The sequence below is a fragment of the Pongo abelii genome, chromosome 23 (genome assembly GCF_028885655.2).
Source record: "Pongo abelii isolate AG06213 chromosome 23, NHGRI_mPonAbe1-v2.0_pri, whole genome shotgun sequence".
Classification (NCBI taxonomy): domain Eukaryota; kingdom Metazoa; phylum Chordata; class Mammalia; order Primates; family Hominidae; genus Pongo; species Pongo abelii.
The window spans coordinates 39,525,007-39,545,526 of NC_085929.1; the positions used below are offsets into that span (position 1 = coordinate 39,525,007).

The following is a 20,520-nucleotide window of genomic DNA, read 5'->3' on the forward strand; positions in this document are numbered from 1 at the left end:
ATGTTAAAGGTTTTGATTTTGAAAATCAAACCTGGGATTCTGGTCCATTCTATAGGAATAGTAAAAAAAAAAAAAAAAAAAAAGGTCCCTACACCCCCCTTTTTAAAAACAATTTCAAATAGCAGCCTTACAGTGACTCTGGCATCCCGGTAAGTAAAGAGCCAAGATTTTATACAGAAGTGAATAAAAATAGGAACTCCTCCACCGTGTGTTGTGTTCCTGATCCCTAAGGTGAGGTGAGCTTCAGACTCCATTACACACAGTACAAGTTATCCTGCTTGGACTAAGGTAGGGCAATGACATATGCTAACTGAACAGTTACGTGTGTTGAGCTCCAGGGACATTAGGAAGAGTAAGAGACAGGCCTTGTTCTTGCAGAAGAGATGATCATAATATAGATACAGTGTGGTATGTGCGCCTACAGCACAATGAATCATGTTTTAAGTTACACGAGGGAGGTCGATATTAACACTGCAGGGTGGGGTGTGTCAGAGAAGACTTCTCAGAAGAGGGGACACCTGAGCAGGATTTCAAACATGAATGGAAACTGGCCAGGTGTACAAGATAGGGAAGAGTATTCCAGGTAAAGAGAACAGAATGTACTAAGGCGAAAAGGTGTGCTTGAGAACTACAAGCTGCTTACTCTTCCTGCAGAATAAACAGGACAGGGCCAGTCACGGTGGCTCACGCCTATAATCCCAGCACTCTGGGAGGCCAAGGCAGGCAGATCACTTGAGGTCAGGAGTTCGAGATCAACCTGGCCAACATGATGAAACCCTGTCTCTACTAAAAATACAAAAATTAGCTGGGCGTGGTGGCGCGTGCCTGTAATCCCAGACCCCCAGGAGGCTGGGGCATGAGAATTGCTTGAACCCCGGAGGCGGAGGTTGCAGTGAGCCGAGATTGCGCCATTGCACTCCAGCCTAGGCAACACAATGAGACTCTGTCTCTAAAAAACAAAAACAAAACAAAACAAAAACAAACAATAACAGCACAGGAAGCAGAGCTGGAGGCAGAACTAGAGGGAGGGCAGGGCAGGCATGCTTATGACTTTGAGGGCAACGATTCCCCCACCACAGGATTATATTAATAAAATGAGATGCATGGGGAGGGGGCAGGCAGGAGCAAAGTGAAACTGGTCAGATGTGTGTTTCAGAAAGATGGCCCTTGGGTAGTCCCATGGAAGGTAACCAGGAGGTGAACTCAAGATGGGAGGTTTCAGACCAGTGAAGCTGCTGGAAAATTCTAGGCAAGATAAGCAGTGGAGTGGCAGTGGGGCTGAAGAGAACTGAGTTTGATATCAATTAATTATAATTCTCCTTTCCCTTGTGGTTCTCAAAACCTACAGATCAGGCCGGGCATGGTGGCTCACACCTGTAATCTCAGCACTTTGGGAAGCCAAAGTGGGAGGATCGCTTCAGCCCAGGAGTTCAAGACAAGCCTACGCAACACGGTGAAACCCCATCTCATTTAAAAACAAACAAACAAACATGGGAGGATCGCTTCAGCCCAGGAGTTCAAGACAAGCCTAGGCAACACAGTGAAACCCCATCTCATTTAAAAACAAACAAACAAACAAACAAACAAACAAACTGCTGATTGTCCCCCACCATCCCAGAGGAGAGCATCACCTTTAGTTCAGACCTACCCGAAGCCAGGCCTTACATCCTTGCCTAGCCAGGCTGGTCTCCTCAGGCACCTCCAACAGGAGAGAGTATCTTTAAATGCCTGGCCATGAGTTCTCCCAGCAAAGACGGCTTTGGGACCCTCTATTTCTCCTGAAGATGAAAGGTCTTTCTCCAGGTCACTGGCCAGGTTTTGGATCGTCCTCAGGAGACCCAGGCTGGCTCAGAGTCTACAAGCTGGACACATCAGGCAGGGGAGAGTGGTATCCTGCAATTCCCCCACCTGTCTACAACAAAACCTGATTCTACTGGAAGGCCCTGGACCAGGAATGGGAAGACAGAGAAATGTCTGTCTTCCTGAGAAGGGCTGAGAAGGGTAGAAAAGGGGCAGCATCATAGTCCCTGTTGGGGTAGGGGTGGGTTCACTGTCTGTCCAGGCTGCAGCTCCTCTCCCCTTCATTATCATCTGAAAGGGGAAAGAAGGGGGCCCTGTGAGCTGGCTTCTTCCCTTTAACCACTTCCTCCCCTGGGAGACAGCTCACACAGTGCAGGAGGGGCTGGGGAGGGGGCTGGCCCAGAGGCACAAGACTCTGCAGAACTGCCCAGGCATTGTGGGGCTGCCCCGCCACCTGCTGGCCGCTCCTGGTGGCAGGGGACAAGCATTTTTCCGGGATTCTTCAGGACAGGACCGAGACTCTAAGGCAGTCAGCATCAATTTGGAGAAAGCCGGGAAGGTATTGAGATTCAGAGAGGTTAGGAAGTTCGTGAAGAATCTAGGATGGAGTTCTGTAGGAGAAGCTGATACGTTGGCAGTAGGAAGTCTCTGTCACAAACATCTAATAATCGCAGGGCCAACTGCCAGATGAGTTAATGAGTCTTAGTTTCTTACTTCTCCCCTTTTTCACCCACTGAGGGGCAAGAACACCATAAACAAAGACTGTCAAGTCCTAATTAAAGTGTGGGCATAGGACGAATGATTGAAATATATCGGGAAAAACTCCTCTGGCCAAAGCTGTGTCCCCACCCTTGCACACAGCCTAAAATTCACACACTGGTCCTTCCTGTGGAATAGAGAGACTGAACATCAAATTCAAAATTTAAACGTTATGTCTGAGGCCACTCATTGCATTTCAACCTCATTCACTGTTCCCCTACCCTACTGTATACCACATGGACACTGGAGGGACAGAGATTAATAAGACCCAACTTTATCACCCAGGACCTACAGGGAAGAGTGACCAATAGACCAATGGGTTAAATAAATAGCACAATGGGATAAATCCTAATCCAGAGTGCCCTGTATATTTGGCATGAAGAAATTAAACAGGCATGCCTACAAGGGGCTACTGTTAAGATGATTAATGTTGCACAGGAAGGATCACAATAGTCAGCAATAATAATACACACTTATGCAGTACTTACTGTCTACCAGGCACATCCCATGCACTGGTATACTAACTCAGATCTTAACCCTACTTACATAAAATTAACTCTATGACATAGGTACTATCATTATTCCCATTTAGGTGCAGTAATTCACAAAGGTCATTAGTCACTTCAGGGTAGAGATGGAATTTGAACCCAGATAGCCTAGCTCTGATATCTGTATTCTTAACATCACACCATACTGCCATTTATTAAGCTCAACCTCCACGCAAAAACGTAACTTCCGTGACAAACAGCTAAGCCAAGGATAACACAGCCAGCAGAGAACACTCAAAATCAAGGTCAAATGTTGGGGTGAAAAGAGAGAGAAAACTTCAAGGGCCATGCAGGCATTTTGACTACCAGGCAGATGGGCATTGTTCAGGGCAGAGGGCCTAAAAGAAACACCCCGGCAGACATCAAGCCCTAAGCTCAGAGCCTAATAGTGATGCTTTACATAAACACATAAGCAGAGACAAAGTTTCATGATAAATACCCTTAAGCAAGCAGCAACACCTAAGATGATTCACACTGGATCGGAAGACAGGTGATTCACATGACCACTCTGGTTAAGAAGAGGCAATTTCTGAGCAGGAAGCAGTAAAGTGGAGACTGATGTCTGAATCTGCTGAACATACTTTAATGTTGACTTTATATAGAATATGCATTAAAAACTATAAATAGCACCGGGTGCGGTGGCTCACGCCTGTAATCCCAGCATTTTGGGAGGCCGAGGTGGGCGGATCATGAGGTCAGGAGATCGAGACCCTCCTGGCTAACATGGTGAAACCCCATCTCTACTAAAAATGCAAAAAAAATTACCCGGGCATGGTGGCGCCTGCCTGTAGTCCCAGCTACTCGGGAGGCTGAGGCAGGAGAATCACTTGAACCTGGGAGGTGGAGGTTGCAGTAAGCTGAGATCGTGCCACTGCACTCCAGCCTGGGCAAGAGAGCGAGACTCCATCTCAAAACAAAACAAAACAAAACAAAAAAAACTATAAATAGCAAAGCATAGATTTAATCATTCCCAAACTAAGTTAATGTCTCAAGGAGTGAATGTGCATATATACATGCACATTGGACTAATGGCACATCTGGCACATTTAATGAATGGGATGCATTCATTTATTCAGTTAATACATAGTTACTTGGTGCCTACTGATACGGTTTGACTGTGTACCCACCCAAATCTTATCTTAAACTGTAGTTCCCATAATCTCTATGTGTTGTGGGAGGGACTCAGTGGGAAGTAATTGAATCATGGGGGCAGTTACCCCCATGCTGCTGCTCTTGTGGTAGCGAGTTCTCACAAGAGCTGATGGTTTTATAAGGTGCTTCCCCCTTCACTTGGCACTCATTCATCTCTCTCCTGCTGCCTGTGAAAAGGTGGCTTCTGCCGTGATTGTAAGTTTCCTGAGGCCTCCCCAGCCATGTGGAACTGTGAGTCAATTAAACCCATTTTCCTTTATAAATTACCCAGTCTCAGGTAGTTATTTATAGCAGTGTGAGAATGGACTAATACAGTAAATTGGTACCCCAGAGAGTGGTATGCTTCCGTAAAGATACCCAAAAATGTGTAAGTGACTTTGTAACTGGATGACAGGCAGAAGTTGGAACAGTTTGGAGGGCTCAGAAGAAGACAGTAAAATATGGGAAAGTTTGGAACTTCCTAGAGGCTTGGAAGGCTCAGAAGACAAGAAGACATGGGAAAGTTTGAAACTTCCTAGAGAGTTGTTGAATGGTTTTGATAGTGATATGGATAATGAAGTCCAGGTTGAGGTGGTCTCAGATGGAGATCAAAAACTTTTTGGGAACTGGAGTAAAGGTCATTCTTGCTATGCAAAGAGACTGGCGGTATTTTGCCCCTGCCCTAGAGATCTGTGGAACTTTGAACCTGAGAGAGATGATTTAGGGTATCTGGCAGAAGAAATTTCTAAGCAGCAAAGCATTCAAGAGGAAGCAGAGCATAAAAGTTTGAAAAATTTGCAGCCTGACAATGTGATAGAAAAGAAAAATCCATTTGCTGGGGAGAAATTCAAGCCTACTGCAAAAATTTGCATAAGTAACAAGGAGCTGAATGTTTATTACCAAGACAATGGGGAAAATGTCTCTAGGGCATGTCAGAGACCTTGGGGGCAGCCCCTCCAATCACATGCCAGGAGGGCTAGGAGGGAAGAATGGTTTCATGGGCTGGGTCCAGGGCCCTCCCTCCTGTGTGCAGTATCAGGACTTGGTGCCTGTGTCCCAGCCACTTCAGCTGCGGCTAAAAGAGACCAAGGTACAGCTGAGGCTGTTGCTTCAGAGGGTGCAAGCCCCAAGCCTTGGCAGCTTCCACGTGGTGCTGGCCCTGCAGATGCACAGAAGTATTCCGGTTTGGGAACCTCTGCCTAGATTTCAGAGGATGTATGGAAACACTTGGGTGTCCAGGCAGAAGTTTGCTGCAGGGGTGGGGCCCTCATGGAGAACTTCTGCTAGGGCAGTGGGGATGGGAAATGTGGGGTTGGAGCCCCCACACAGAGTCCCTACTGTGGCACTGCCTAGTGGAGCTGTGAGAAGAGGGCCACTGTCTTCCAGACCCCAGAACGGTAGATCCACTGACAGTTCACACTGTGAGCCTGGAAAAGACACACAACACCAGCCTGTGAAAGCAGCTGGGAGGGGAAGCTGTGCCCTGCAAAACTATAGGGATGGAGCTATCCAAGGTCATGGGAGCCCACCTCTTGCATCAGCATTACCTGGATGTGAGACATGGAGTCAAAGGAGATTATTTCAGAGCTTTAGGATTTAATTACTGCCTCATTGCATCAGAGTTACCTGGACGTAAGACATGGAGTCAAAGGAGATTATTTCAGAGCTTTAACTACTGCCTCACTAGATTTCAGATTTGCATGGGGCCTGTAGCTCCATTGATTTGGCCAATTTCTCCTATTTGGAATGCGTGTATTTACCCAATGCCTATACCACCATTGGATCTAGGAAGTAACTAACTTGCTTATGATTTTACAGGCTTCTAAGAGGAAGGGATTTGCCTTGTCTCAGGTGAGACTTTGAACTTGGACTTTTGGGTTAATGCTGGAATAAGACTTTGGGGAACTGTTGGGAAGCCATGATTGTGTTTTGAAATGTGAGATTTGGGAGGGGCCAGGGGTGGAATGATATGGTTTGGCTGTGTACCCACCCAAATTTCATCTTGATTTGTAGTTCCCATAATCCTCATGTGTCATGGGAAGGACCCAGAGGGAGGTAATTTGAATCCTGGGGGTGGTTACCCCCACGTTGGTGTTCTCATGGTAGTGAGTTCTCACAAGAGCTGATGGTTTTATAAGGGGCTTCGCTTGGCACTCATTCATTCTCTCTCCTGCCACCCTATGAAGAGGTGCCTTCCGCCATGATTGTAAGTTTCCTGAAGCCTCCCCAGCCACGTGGAACTGTGAGTCAATTAAACCTCTCTCCTTTATAAATTACCCAGTCTCGGGCAGTTCTTCAGGAAGTGTGAGAACAGACTGATACACCTATTATGTGGCCGCCTTTGGAAACATGCACATGCAACCCTGTTCTCCATCCCCAAAAGCCATGTATGAGTCCACCGTCAGACTTTTCTGGTTCCCATCCATGTATTCCTCTGCTCTGGATGCAACGCTTCCATCTCCATAGTTGGGCTCACTCCCTGAACTGCAATTTCTATGTCTCCAGCTAGACTGAAAACATTTAAATAAACCTCTGAGTACCAAACAGGTGGGATAGAGACTTATTCTCCAAACGCAGCTCCACATAAGCAGGAGTCTGTTCCCTACTATATCCGTGCAACTCAGCTATGCCTGGCACCAAATCAGTGCTCAGTAAACTACCTGGTGAATGACTGCTACAGTGATCTTGACACAGGTGTCAGGTCTCTGCCACTGAGGAACTTACCAGGTAGGGGGCACTGCCTGAGAAGAGGCTGGCAGTGGTCATTTCTGCCCACCTTTGGTGTTCAGAAGACAGGCTCTGGAGCCAGACTGTCAGTACCTGTAAGAGCTGAGATGCACACTCAGGCACTCTGATCCCAAGGGTTTGGGATAAGGACTGTGGACTTGTATTGCTTTCTTTTATCCTCATAATAAGCTCATTTTATGGAAGGAGGGTGGCTGAGGCTGACAGGTTAATCTGGCAAGTACCGCCAGACATATTTCAGATATTAAAAGTTTTCCATTTTTAGGAAGGTAATATGGTGAATATACAATATTTTATATAACACTTCCAGCAGGCTCTGAACTATACTCCATATCAAACACATTCAGATGCTTGCAGCAAATCATATGAACAAACACACTTAGTATAATTATAGCCTCACTTTCCTGCAGATTAGGCTTTGCTACCAAAGAATCACAAAACATTTTCTAGTTTCCAGAGTGTGTTGGATTTGGGATTTGCAGGTGAGGGACTGTGGACCTGTAAATATAAAGCCCTTAGAAGAGAATGTGGCACTAAGTAGGTATTGTGGGCCTAGCATGCAGCAGCCACTTGGTACATGTTAGTTTCCTTCTCTCCAGCCAGGCTCTGATAGCACCTGAGCCTCTCATGGCTCTCCCCTTCTATTTCCCCAGGAGATGAGATAATCCCCATTCCTCTCTTGCCCCAGAAGGTGGTAGCACTTGCAAATTCCTGCTTACCAGTCTGTATGGGCATCATCGATCACCAACAGGATCCTGGGTCTTTGAACAATGGGCGTGGAGGGACCTGGAGGCTCCATCAGTCCTGAGGTGGCCTGAGGGGCCTGCTTCATGGCACTGGAGAGGGAGCTAAAAAGGCTGGATCCTGGAGAGGAGAAGGAGGCAGCCAGGGGCTGGGGGTGCCTCCTCTCCATGGCTGGGGAAGCAGGTGAGCTGGTGGAGCTATCTGGGCGTTGCAGGTCCGTCATATAGCCATTAGGCAGGTTGGCCACGAAGCTGCTGTCAGAGAGACGTCGCCGGAGGAAATTCATGGCTGTGGATGGATGGAGATGACTGGTTCCTACCCGGACGTGTGTAGGTGAGGCCCAGAAGACAGGCTGCTGCCAGGTACAGGGAGTGGTAGGACTTCAGCCAGAAGAGCCGGGGGATTTTGCGCAACCAGCAGTCAGCTTTAGCTGCCTTTATTTACCTGCTGGAAATAAGCCAACAAATACATAAGTGGAAACAACCTCCACCCGCTTAAGAGCAAACAGATACAGCGCTTTCCTGCCCCACTGCAGGTGGCAATGTAAATCAGGACATCCTTCTGGAAAGGAATTTGGCAACATGTATTAAGAGGATAGCTTTTTAACCTACAATTTCCATTTTCTGGAATTATATCGCAAAGAAAGATTCTAAGTTACAGAAAAAGCTTCATGCACAAATATGTTAATCACAGGTTATTTACACTAGCAAAATACGGGGAAGTATCTCAACATTCAACCACAGCTTAATGAATAAATCAACTACAGCACAGTTACTCAATGAACCTTTTGTGGCTATTTTTAAAGGTGTCCTGAAGAAGGGATTTTGGTAACAGAAACAATTTCATGTTCTAATGATAAATTTAAAAGATAATGATTCAAAATTATAGGAACCAAACGACTACAAATGTACAAGTTGAAAGAACAAAACTTCGGAAATAAAAGAAATCAAAGTGTTAACAGTGATTATATTTTGGTAATGCAAGTACATGCCTTTTTTTCTTTTTCTTTCTACTTACTTATATTTTTCTAATTTTCTAGAATGCTTATTACTATGGACCGGCATGTCCCCCACCAAACCAAATTTATATGTTGAAGATAATGCTGAATGTGATGCTTTGGAAATGAGCCCTTTGGGAGGTAATTATGGTTAGTGGGGTCATTAGGGTGTGGCCCACGCGATAGAAGTACAGCCCTTATAAGAAAGGATGCCAGAGAGCTTGCTTTCCCTGCACTGTGTGAAAGCAAAGGTAAAAGGCAGCCATCTGCAAACCAGGAGAAAGCCCTCACCAGAACTAGGCAGAGCTGACACCCTGACCTTGGACTTCCCAGCCCCCAGAACTGTGAGAAATAAGTATCTGTTGTTTAACCCACGCAGCCTATGGTATTTTGTTACGTCAGCACAGGCAGATAATATATACATCTATTGCTTTTCTAAACAGAGTAACATAAGTTAAAAAAACCCACACTGTTCATTTGAGATCAAAACATCCCATTGAGAACAATGACTATTTAAACTACGGAATTAGATTTTATATTTTTTGTTAAAGATTATTATATACAATTTTTTTTTTGAAACAGGGTCTCACTTCATCACCCAGGCTGGAGTGCAGTGGCACGATCTTGGCTCACTGCAACCTCTCTCTACCTCCCAGATTCAAGTGATTCTCCTGCCTCAGCCTCCCAAGTAGCTGGGATTACATGCACCCACCACCACGCCCAGCTAATTATTGTATTTTTAGTAGAGATGAGGTTTCACCATGTTGGCCATGCTGGTCTCAAACTCCTGGCCTCAAGTGATCTGCCTGCTTTGGCCTCCCAAAGTGCTGGGATCACAGGCGTGAGCCACTGTGCCCAGCCAGTATTTTTATTGCAGTGAAATTTACTTAAGATTGAAATGCACAGTTCTTAGGTATACACTTCTTTGAGTTTTGATAAATGTATATACTGGTATAATATTTATTATATTTCTACACCTCAGAAAGTTCTTTTGTACCCCTTCTGGTCCCTCCACATCTCCTAATAGGCAAATACTCTTCTGATGCATGTCACCATTTATTGATTTTACCTGTTCTTGAACTTCATATAAATGTAATCAAATGTATTATGCTTTTTAAATAACTGCTTCCCTCAATGGTTTTGAGATGCAATACGTTGTATAGCACTCATTCTATTTTTAAAATCACTGAATATCATTCTACTGGATGGATAAACCACAAATTGCTACTCCATTCTCCTGTTGATGAAAATTTGAGGTCAGGCATGGTGGCTCACACCTCTAATCCCAGAACTTTGGGAAGCTGAGGTGGGCAGATCACTTGAAGCCAGGAGTTTGAGACCAGCCTGGCCAACAAGGCAAAACTCTCTCTCTACTAAAAATAAAAATAATCTTTTTTAAAAAGCTGGGTGTGGTGGTGTGTGCCTGTACGCCCAGCTACTGGGGAGGCTGAGGCATGAGAATTGCTTGAACCCAGCAGGTGGAGGTTGCAGTGAGCCAAGATCAAGCCACTGCACTCCAGTCTGGGTGACGGGGTAAGACTTTATCTCAAAAAAAAAAAAAAAAAAAGAGAAAAGAAAAATAAAATTTGAAATGTTTGCAGTTTTCAGAAATAATGCATAAATTGCTGCAAGAAATTTTTATTCAAGTCTTTTTGTGGAGATAGATAGATGATGAATGAATGGATGGATAGATTGAGAAGTAGATCTTTTCTTTGGGAAAATACCTAGGAGTTAATTTGTTGGGTCATGGGGTAAGTGTATGTCTAACTTAATAAGAAACTGACAAAAAGTTTCCCATAGTGGTTGTTTGATTTTGCACACTACATTTGAGAGTTCCCGTTCCTCCACATCCTCTCTCACATTTGGTTGTCATCTTTTTCATCTTACCCATTCTAGTGGGTGTAGCATAGTGTCTTCCTGTGTTTTAAATTTATTTTGTCTGATATTTAATGAGATTGAACAAGTTTCATGGGTTTACTGGCCAGTGACATATCTACTTTTGGGGAGTATCTATTCAAATCTTTGGCCCATTTCTAAAAGGTGGGTTGTTTATCTTTTTATTTTTGATTTGTAGGAGTTCTTTATACATTCTAGATACAAGTCCTTTCTCAGATACGTACATTGTAAACATTTTCTACCATTCTGTGGCTGGCTGCTTCGTTTCCTTCATGAGCAGAAGTATGGCAGAATAAAACAACTCTTAAAAAAGTGAATTGTTTATTTGAGATAAAAGCATCCCAATAAGAAAAAAAAATTATACTATAGGATGAGACCACACTTCTGTATTTTGGGTACTGGGAATACTTCACATATCCTTTCATATATATGTATCTAAACACACACACACACACACACATATACTTATATATGTACATAATATAAATATAATACATATATAAAGTCTATTATACATATCTGCAGATGTTTTGATAAACAAAAACTTTTATTTTTATGAAACCTAATTTATCAAATTTTTCATTTATGATTAGTGTTTCTGTGTCTGTTCTTAAAAATCTCTGCCAGGCTGGACGTGGTAGCTCACGCCTGTAATCCCAGCACTTTGGGAGGTCAAGGTGGGCAGATCACCTGAGGTCTGGAGTTCGAGACGAGCCTGACCAACATGGAGAAACCCTGTCTCTACTAAAAATACAAAATTAGCTGGGCATGGTGGTGTATGCCTGTAATCCCAGCTACTCGGGAGGCTGAGGCAGGAGAATCACTCGAACCCGGGAGGCAGAGGTTGCAGTGAGCCAGGATCGCACCATTGCACTTCAGCCTGGGCAACAGGAGTGAAACTCTGTCTCAAAAAAAAAAAAAAAAAAAAAATCTCTGCCAACCCCAAGATCACAATCATACCGTCCTATAGTATCTTGTAGAAGCTTTTTAGTTCTAGCTTTTCTATTGAGGTCGGAGATCCATCTAAACTTGATTTTTGAGTGGTATGAAGTAGGGTATGAGGTTCATTTTCACCCCCGTTCATTTGTCCAGGTTGCCAGCACCGTTTATGAAAGTATTTTTCTCCTACTGAATTGCTTTGGTGGCCTTGTTGGCACCAATTGGCTGTACACATGTGGGCCTAATTCTGGACTATGTTTAATATGCTCCATTGATCTCCCTGTCTATTCTTACATTTATTGATTGCTATGGCTTTCCGGAAAGTTTTAAAATCAGGTGAAGTGAGTCCTCCAACTTAAATGTTCTGTCTCAAGATTGTCTTAGATATCCTAGGTACTATTTTCATATGCATTTTAAAATGAACTTTTATGAAAAAGTCTGTTGGAATATTGTTCCAGATTGCATAGACTGAGTAGAATTGTCACCGAACAATATCGAGTTCTCTATGAACACAGTAGACCCCTCTACTGAGAAATTTTTTTGTGATTTTCAATATAGAGATCTTGCATACATTTTGCTAAATTTATTCCTATTTTGTTTGGGGTTTTTTGCATGTTTTCGAAATGACACTGTCTTCTAAATTTCACTTTCCATTTATTTGCTGCTAGTATAATATTATTTTCAATATACTGACATGCTCAATTCAAGTATTGTTGCTACCAGTTGTTTATAGATTCCTTAACACTTTCTATTTAAATAATGTCATCTACAAATATAGAGATCTTTACTTCTTTCTTTCCAATCTGAATGCCTTTTACTAATTTCCCTTATCTGACTGTCCTAGCTAGGACCTCCAATATTGAACAGAAATCATGAAAACACACACCTTACCTTGTTCCGAATCTTAGGGGGGAAACACTCAATATCTCACCATTAATGTGGTGTTAACTGGAGGTTTTTGGTAAATCCACTTTATTAGATTCAGGCAGTTCTCTTCTATTATTATTTGGTTGAGAGTTCTTATCATTTGGGAGTTGAATTTGCCAAGTGATTTACTAAATCTATTGAGAGGATTATATGTTTTTCAAACCATTTATTTGCTTAACAATGTGGTAAATTACATTGATTGATTTTTAAATGTTAAACCAAACTTGCATTCCTGGGATAAACCCTACTTGATCATAGTGTATTACCCTTTTTATATATTGGTGGATTCAATCTGATAATATTTGGCTATTTTTGTGTCTATGTTCATGACAAAAAAACATTGGTCTGTGGTTTTATTTTTTGGCAATGTTTTTGCTAGGTTTTGGTATCAGGGTAATGTTAACCTCACAAAATAGGTTGGGAAGCATTCCCTCCTTTTCTATTTTCTGAAAGAGTCTGTGTAATATTGTGGCTTTTTTTCTTAAATTATTGGCAGAATTCAACAGTGAAACCATCTGGGGTTGGTTTTCCTTTGTAGGAAAGTTTTTAATAATGAATTCAATCTCTTTTATAAAGCTATTCATATTTTGTTTTTCTTTTTATCTCAATTTTGACAATATGTGATTTCGAGCATTTTGTCCATTTCATCTTGGTTGTGAAACTCACTGGCATAAAGTTGTTCATAATATATTCTTTCTGTAGGATCTTATGATTCCTCCTGATATTGGTAATTTGCTTTTCTCTCTTTTTGACTGATCCATGTTGCTAAGAATTTATAAATTGTATTACTCTTGCAGGGCACCAACTTTCAGCCTTTTCAATTTCTCCATTGTTTTCTATTTCACTTATTTCTGTTTTTTATTACTTCCTTTCTTCTCCTTACTTTTGGTTTAAGTTTAATTTGCTGTTCTGTTTTCTAGAGTCTTGAGCTGGAAACACAGATCATTAATTGTAAACTGTTTTTTTCCCCAATATAAGTATTTAAAGCAATGTGCTTCCCTCCCAGAAATTGACGTTGTATTTTCATTATCATTCATTTTAAATTATTCTCTTTATCCCTTGTAATTTTTTGACCCATGTATTACTAAAACATGCATTTAATTTTCAAATTTCAGTGCTTTTTAATTATTGTCTTGTTAATGCTTTTAATATAATTCATTTGTGATTCTTGAACACAGTCTATAAGGTTTTAAACCTTTGCCATTCATTAAGATTAATTTTATGGTTCAATACAGTCTATCTTGATGAATGTTTCAGATGCACTTGGAAAGAACGCATATTTTGCGGTTGTTGGGTGTAATGCTCTACAAATATTACTTAGATTGCTTTCAAGTCCAATTCCCCAGGTAGCTGACACTCCCATGGTGACTTGCAAGCAGGAAGTTTATTAGGCAGTGCTTCCATCTATGCTCAACAACTGTGGGCAGGAACGAAAAGCAGATTTGGGCTGAGAGACAGATAGAACCACCACAGGTTCAACAGAGGCGCCAGTTCATCTTAGTGGGCGCATGGACCTGGGGCATCTCTTTAGATGTCCTCATTTTACAGCCACTCTGTGAGCTTATACTCTGCCCCCTGATTTGTCAAACCAGCAAAGCTGCAGCTCTCCACTTTAGTTCCAGTTGCTCCATGCCAGGTGGTGTGGGAAGAGCCACCTAAATGTATATTTCACTAAGTGGGTGTGGTTTTCCTTCCTTCAAGGGTCAAATCCTGTCCACCTCCTGTCTATTTTTTGTTTTTCTCCAGCAACCTCAAATCGTTTTAAATATTTTTTCCAAAGTTTATCATTATCATCTGTGAGAGGTTTAGTCCAACTTAGGCTATGGAGTCATTACTGGAACTAAGCCTCTTCCATTTGTCAAATACCAGATGGAAAAATTAAAATGTTAGGGTTGAAGGGATCTTAGAGTTTATTTAACAATTCCTTCTTCAGGAACTCTGGTCAACCTTCCATTGATATGAATTCCCTCACTTTGAAAAAAATCACCTCTTATAATCTTTTGACCTAATCCAATGTTAATCAAAGGCTTCTCAGGTAACTTCTGCCCACTACAGGCCCCAGTGGAACTTACAGGCTGGCAAAGGGAGGGCAATCATGAACATGCAAACAAACATTTATGGTTTAGGGTAAGTGCAAGTAAGGAATACACAGAGTGTGGTCATCGAAATTCACTTGGGGCAGGATTCTGCAGAGAGGATGGTTAGAGGAGGCCTCTCTGAGAAAGTTACTTTTAAAAATTTCATTTTTAATTGACAAGCAATAATTATTTCTGTGATGTTTTGCTATGTTTACATTGTGGAATGATTAAGTCAAGCTAATTAACAAATCTATCATCTCACATACTTATTTTCTGTGGAAAAAAATTTAAAATCTACTATTTTAGCAATTTTGAAATATACAATGCATTATTTACAGTGCATTATAGTGACTATAAAGTCACTATTCTGTGCAAAAGATCACAAGAGCTTATCTCTCATAACTGAAACTTTGTACTCTCTGACCGACATGTCCGCCTTCCCCATTCAGCCCCCTCTCCAGCCTCAGGCAACCACATTCTACTCTCAACTTTTATGAGTTCAACGGTTTTAGATGCCACTTATAAGTGAGATCATGTGGTATTTGTCTTTCTGTCCCTGGCTTATCTCACTTAGCATAATGTTCTTCAAGTTCATCCATGTTGTAGCAAATAGCAGAATTATCCCCTCAATTTTTTTTGGTTTGAGATAGGGTCTCACTCTGTTGCCCAGGCTGGAGTGCAGTGGTGTGATCATAGCTCACTGCAGCCTCAACCTCCCAGGCTTAAGTGACTCTCCCACCTCGGCCTCCAGAGTAGCTGGGACTACAGATGTGTACTAAGATGCCCAGCTAGTTAAAAAAAAAAAAAAAAAATTGGGGGGGGGGGTCTCACTATGTTGCCTAAGCTGGTCTCGAGCTCCTGGCCTCAAGCAATTCTCCTGCTTCGAATCCCAAAGTGCTGCGATTACAGGCATAAGCCAGTGGGCCCTAGCTTCCCCCTTCTTTTAAGGCTGAATGGTATTCCATCGTGTGTATATATACTACATTTACTTTTTTATCCATTCATCTGATGATGGGCACCTAGGTTAGTTCTATATCTTAGCTACTGGGTAGAATGCTGCAATGAACCTGGGAGTGCAGATAGCTCTGATAAATTGATTTCAATATATTTGGATACATACCCAGAAGTGAGACTGCTGGATCATATGGTAGTTCTATTTTTAGTTTTCTGAGGAACCTCCATGCCGTTTTCCATAATGGCCGTATTAATTTACATTCCCGCCGGACAGGGTGGCTCACGCCTGTAATCCCAGCACTTTAGGAGGCCGAGGTGGTCGCATCACTTGAGGTCCAGAGTTCGAGACCAACCTGACCAACATGGCGAAACCCCGTCTCTACTAAAAATATAAAATTAGCCAGGCGTGGTGGCAGGTGCCTGTAGTACCAGCTACTCGGGAGGCTGAGGCAGGAGAATCGCTTGAACCCGTGAGGCGGGAGTTGCGGTGAGCTGAAATCGCGCCACTGCACTCAAGCCTGGGCAACAAGAGCAAAACTCCGTCCAAAAAAGCCCGCTTCGCAGTCGAAGAACAGAGTCGTAGGAGCAGTGGAGGCTTTTACGGCTCCGGCGTGCCGGAAAGCGCGCGAGTGGAAGGTGCGAGAGTGCCGCCGCCGGGGAGTTTTGTTCCGTTTCCGGGATCCTGGGGTCTGGAGGTGAAGTATGTTATGCATAAAAGTGGATAATTTACATGATAAATGAAAATGGCCAATTCTTTAAGAGGATAAGTATTAAATCTTTATAAAAATCTGCTGTATCTTGATGAAACCTCGTCTCTACTGAAAGTACAAAAAAATTAGCCGGGCATGGTGGCGGGCGCCTGCAGTCCCAGCTACTGGGGCGGCTGAGGCAGGAGAATGGCGTGAACCCGGGAGGCGGAGCTTGCAGTGAGCCGAGATCACACCACTGCACTCCAGCCTGGGCGACAGAGTGAGACTCCGTCTCAAAGAAAAAAAAAAAAAAAATCTACTGTATCTTGGACGACACTATCCAAAAGGAGCAGGCTATTTTAAAAGGCGTTTGAAGAACATTTTCCTTAAAAACAAAGACGTGAAGAATCCAGAGAAGATCAAAGAACTTACTGCACAGGGCGAATTTGTAATGAAAGAGCTAGAAGCCTTATACTTCTTTAGGAAATACAAAGCTATGAAACAACGCTGTTATTCAGATACCAACAAAAACTAATTGATCATTACTACTTTAATTTAGCTGACAACCAGTGCCAGCTGTTTATGTATACCAGCTATTGTAAAATAATTCTAACTTCAAATGGGAAGATACACATGTTGTGTAAAAAAATCCCTGAGCTGCCCTACTGAACTAAATAGGTTTCAACTTCTGTTCATACTGAGAGATTTATCAGCAACTTTATGCTCAGTTTTTATACAAAGATAGCAATTTAGCTATACTACCGATTATAAATTAATGAGCACCGAATTTTGAATGAAAATGTAATACACTTAATCCCGTAACTTAATAGGACTTAGCCAATTATTTTTTAGCTTATTTTTCCATTTTACTGACAAGAGAATGCCATATACTGAACATTTAATAGGCAAAATAATTTCTTACACACTTGTTTCTCTTAACTTTTGAAAGGAATCCCTTATTTTTTCCCCCAGTTTGGTACATTAACAGCACATATTCAAGGTTCACTACAAAACAAGCAGTTCCTGGTAATGATTTAAATGTAGTTATATAAATAATAATATGTATGGAGCAGTAATGCCATACTGAACTTGAATACTGCTGAACTTGAAATAGCCTGCTGGTGACAGGCATTACATACATAACTATTCAATTATTTCCATTATTAATGTTGCTGCTGCTATCTTTGGGCCTGAAACCAAGTCACCTGTTGTGTATCAATTAGCTTCTTTGATAAAAGGAAATAAATAATGTCATTCTATTATTTTATCATAAAGACAAAAAATTTACATTCCCACTCATGGTGCACAAGCTTTCCCTTTTCTTTACACTCGCTCCAACACTTGTATCTGACATCTTTCTGTTAATAGCCATTCTATCAGGTGTGAGGTGAGATCTCATTATGGTTTTAATTTGCATTTCCCTGATGATTAGTAATAATGAGCATTTTTTTCATATATCTGTTAGCCACTTGTATGTCTTCTTTTGAGAAATGTCTATTTGGTTTCCTTGCCCATTTTTTGATTGGATTATTTGTTTTCTTGCTATAGAGTTGTTTGAATTCCTTATATATTTTGGATATTAGCCCCTTATCAGATGTATGGTTTGCAAATAATTTCTCCCAGTCTCTGGGTTGCATCTTTATTCATTGCTTCTTTGCTGCGCAGAAGCTTTTTAGTTTGGTGCAATTCCATTTATTTTTGCTTTTGCTGCCTGTGCTTTTGGAGACACTTGGACAATGTCCAAGAAATAATTGCCCAGACCAATGTCATGGAATTTTCCCCCTTTGTTTTCTTTTAGTAGTTTTATAGTTTCAGGTCTTATATTTAAGTCTTTAATCCATTTTGAGGTTTTTTTTTGTATGATGTGAGATAAGAGTCTGACTTCACTCCTCTGCCTATGGATATCCAATTTTCCCAACATCACTTATGAAGAGACTGTCTTGTCTCCATTGTGTGTTCATGTCACCTTTGTCAAATTTCAATTGATTGTAAGTGTGTGGGTTTATTTCTGGGATCTCTTTGCTGTTCTGTCGGTCATTGTGTCCTTGTCAGTACCATGTTGTTTTGATTACTATAGCTTTGTAATAGATTTCAAGTGCTTCTAACTTTCTTCTTTTGTCTCAAAATTGCTTTGAGTATTCAGATTCTTTTGTGGTTCTATACAAATTTTAGGATTATTTTATTTTCATGAAAAATAACATTGGAATTTTGATAGGGATTGCATTGAATCTGCAGATCATTTTGGTTAGTACAGACATATAATTCTTCCAATCTATGAACACGGGATACCTTTCCATTTATTTGTGTCACTTACAATTTCTTTCACCAATGTTTTATAGTTTCCAGTATGAAGGTCTTTCACCTCCTTGGTTAAATTTACTTCTAAGCATTTCATTTTTTAGTGCTATTGTGAATGAAATTGATTTCTTAAGTTCCTTAGCAGTTAGTTTGTTGTTAGTGTAAAAAAATGCTACTGATTTTTGCGTGTTGATTTCGTACCCCGCAACTTCACTGAATTCGTTTATCGGTTCTAACAGGTTTTTTTTTTTTTGTAGAATCTTTAGGATTTTCTATATTTAAGATCATGTCATCAGCAAACAGAGACAATTTCACTTCTTTCAGGAGTGATCTTTAGGCTGAAACATAAAGGATGGGGAGAGAGAAATGTATAAGCAAAGGCACTAAGGTAGGAAAAAGCAAGGCACATTTGAAGAACAGGATGGCCAGCTCCATCAGGAAGTTAGAACAAGATTCTTATAAGAGAATGTTTAGAAAAGCAGAGAGGGGTCGGATCATGAAAGGCCATGTTGAAATCAATTTTGATTTGAAGCCAATTGTGAAAGTAAGCCATTGGACGGTTAGAGACGAGGGATATCTGGTCTACCTGGCCACTGTGTAGAAATAGACCTAGAGGATGTGTCTATGAAAGGAGCGAGACAGGTTAGAAGGCCGTTGTAGTCATTTTGGTCCACAGATGTGAAAGTGGGGAGCTGGATTATGTAATTTTCAAGGTCTTTTCCTCTTGAATCATTAGGACAGGACACAGGATATCGCTCCAATGCCAAACTTAATCTGATGGCAAGACAAGGTGCGGATGAGAGGGATTCTGGTGAAAGCCTAGGAAAAGACAGGAAGGCAGGAAGACAGGCTGGGATAGAACCCCCTGGGTACCCAGCCCCATGCTGCCCTAGTACTAACCACTAGAGGGCAGGAGTGACCAGACCAGACAGAAAAAGAGACTTTATAAGGCAACTTTGCAAGCTTACTTCTTGGAGGCTGTGGCATGAAGGAAAACTTCATTGGGAAAGGTTAAATAAAGGATGAAAGACTTTCCATACTTGACGGTGAAGCCAGAGCCAGAAGTAAGGTGAAAATCATAAGGATACGTTTTGCATCAAAGCAGGAGGAATGAGAGCCGCCCCATAGCGGCAACAGCTACTTTGAGAAGAGATGAGCCACTGATCAGCCTGGACAGGAGAGTGGACATGTCTGCTTGGGTGCCTCATTAACACCCCAAACTTCTTTCCTTGCTCACCCTCAGATGAGTTTATGCACCTGGGTTCCCCACTTCCGGAACCCTGTGACCCATCCACTCACTGAGGCCAGAACCTAAGTTTCACACTTTGCTCTTCCTTAACCCTGGTGAGTTTCAGCCACTCAGTCTCCAAGTCCTGTCAACTCTGTCTCCACTAACATCTTCAGCATCATCCCCTCCTCTCCATCATTCCTACCATAGGCTTGGTTCACGTGCTGCTAAAGCTCTCTCCCCTTGCCTATTACAACAGCCTCCTAATCAGCTCCCTCCCTCTAAGCTCAGTCATTCAGTCAACTTTCCACAGAGCAGAGAGAAGAGAGCTTTCCAAACTACAACCCTAACCAGAGGAAGCCCCCTCGTGGCTTTCCACATATCCCTAGGATAAAGGACACACTGTAACCCAGAAATACCTTAATCATTGCCATCTTCTTCAAGGTTTTCCTTGCTGCTTTGGCCATGCAGGATGAAACTCTTCTAATGAGCCATGCTCTTCCAAAAGTCCATATCCTTTGTATATACTTTTCCCTCTGCCCGGAATACTGCATCTTATTCCCCTTTTCCTTCACTGCCTGGATATCTAGAGAGGCCATGAAACCTGTAACTGGGAGCACAGGTTTCAAAGGCAGACAGACTCTGGTTCCAATCCCAGCTCTGCCACTTACTCATGTAATATCTATGAGAGTTGGGGTGGCTTATTCAACCTCTGTGCCTCAGTTTCCTCATCTGTAAAACAGGAATAAAAAATAATGGCTACTTTACAAATTGATGTGAACACTGA

General features: G+C 42.0%; 1 protein-coding gene across 6 annotated transcripts in view; it reads right to left on the minus strand.

Moving 5' to 3' along the window:
* Positions 1-20,520, minus strand: part of SYN3 (synapsin III) — a 545,178-nt gene that overhangs the window by 485,560 nt on the left and 39,098 nt on the right. For 3 of the 6 annotated variants that reach the window (XM_054543715.2, XM_054543711.2, XM_054543714.2), the window contains exon 2: positions 7,703-8,174. In XM_054543715.2, coding sequence (XP_054399690.1) covers positions 7,703-8,013 — 311 coding nt within the window. In that variant the 5' untranslated portion in view covers positions 8,014-8,174. Of the gene's footprint in view, positions 1-7,702; positions 8,175-15,684; positions 15,845-20,520 lie in introns of those variants that run through there. The other 3 variants (XM_054543713.2, XM_009234294.4, XM_054543712.2) reach the window with 3 other exon arrangements.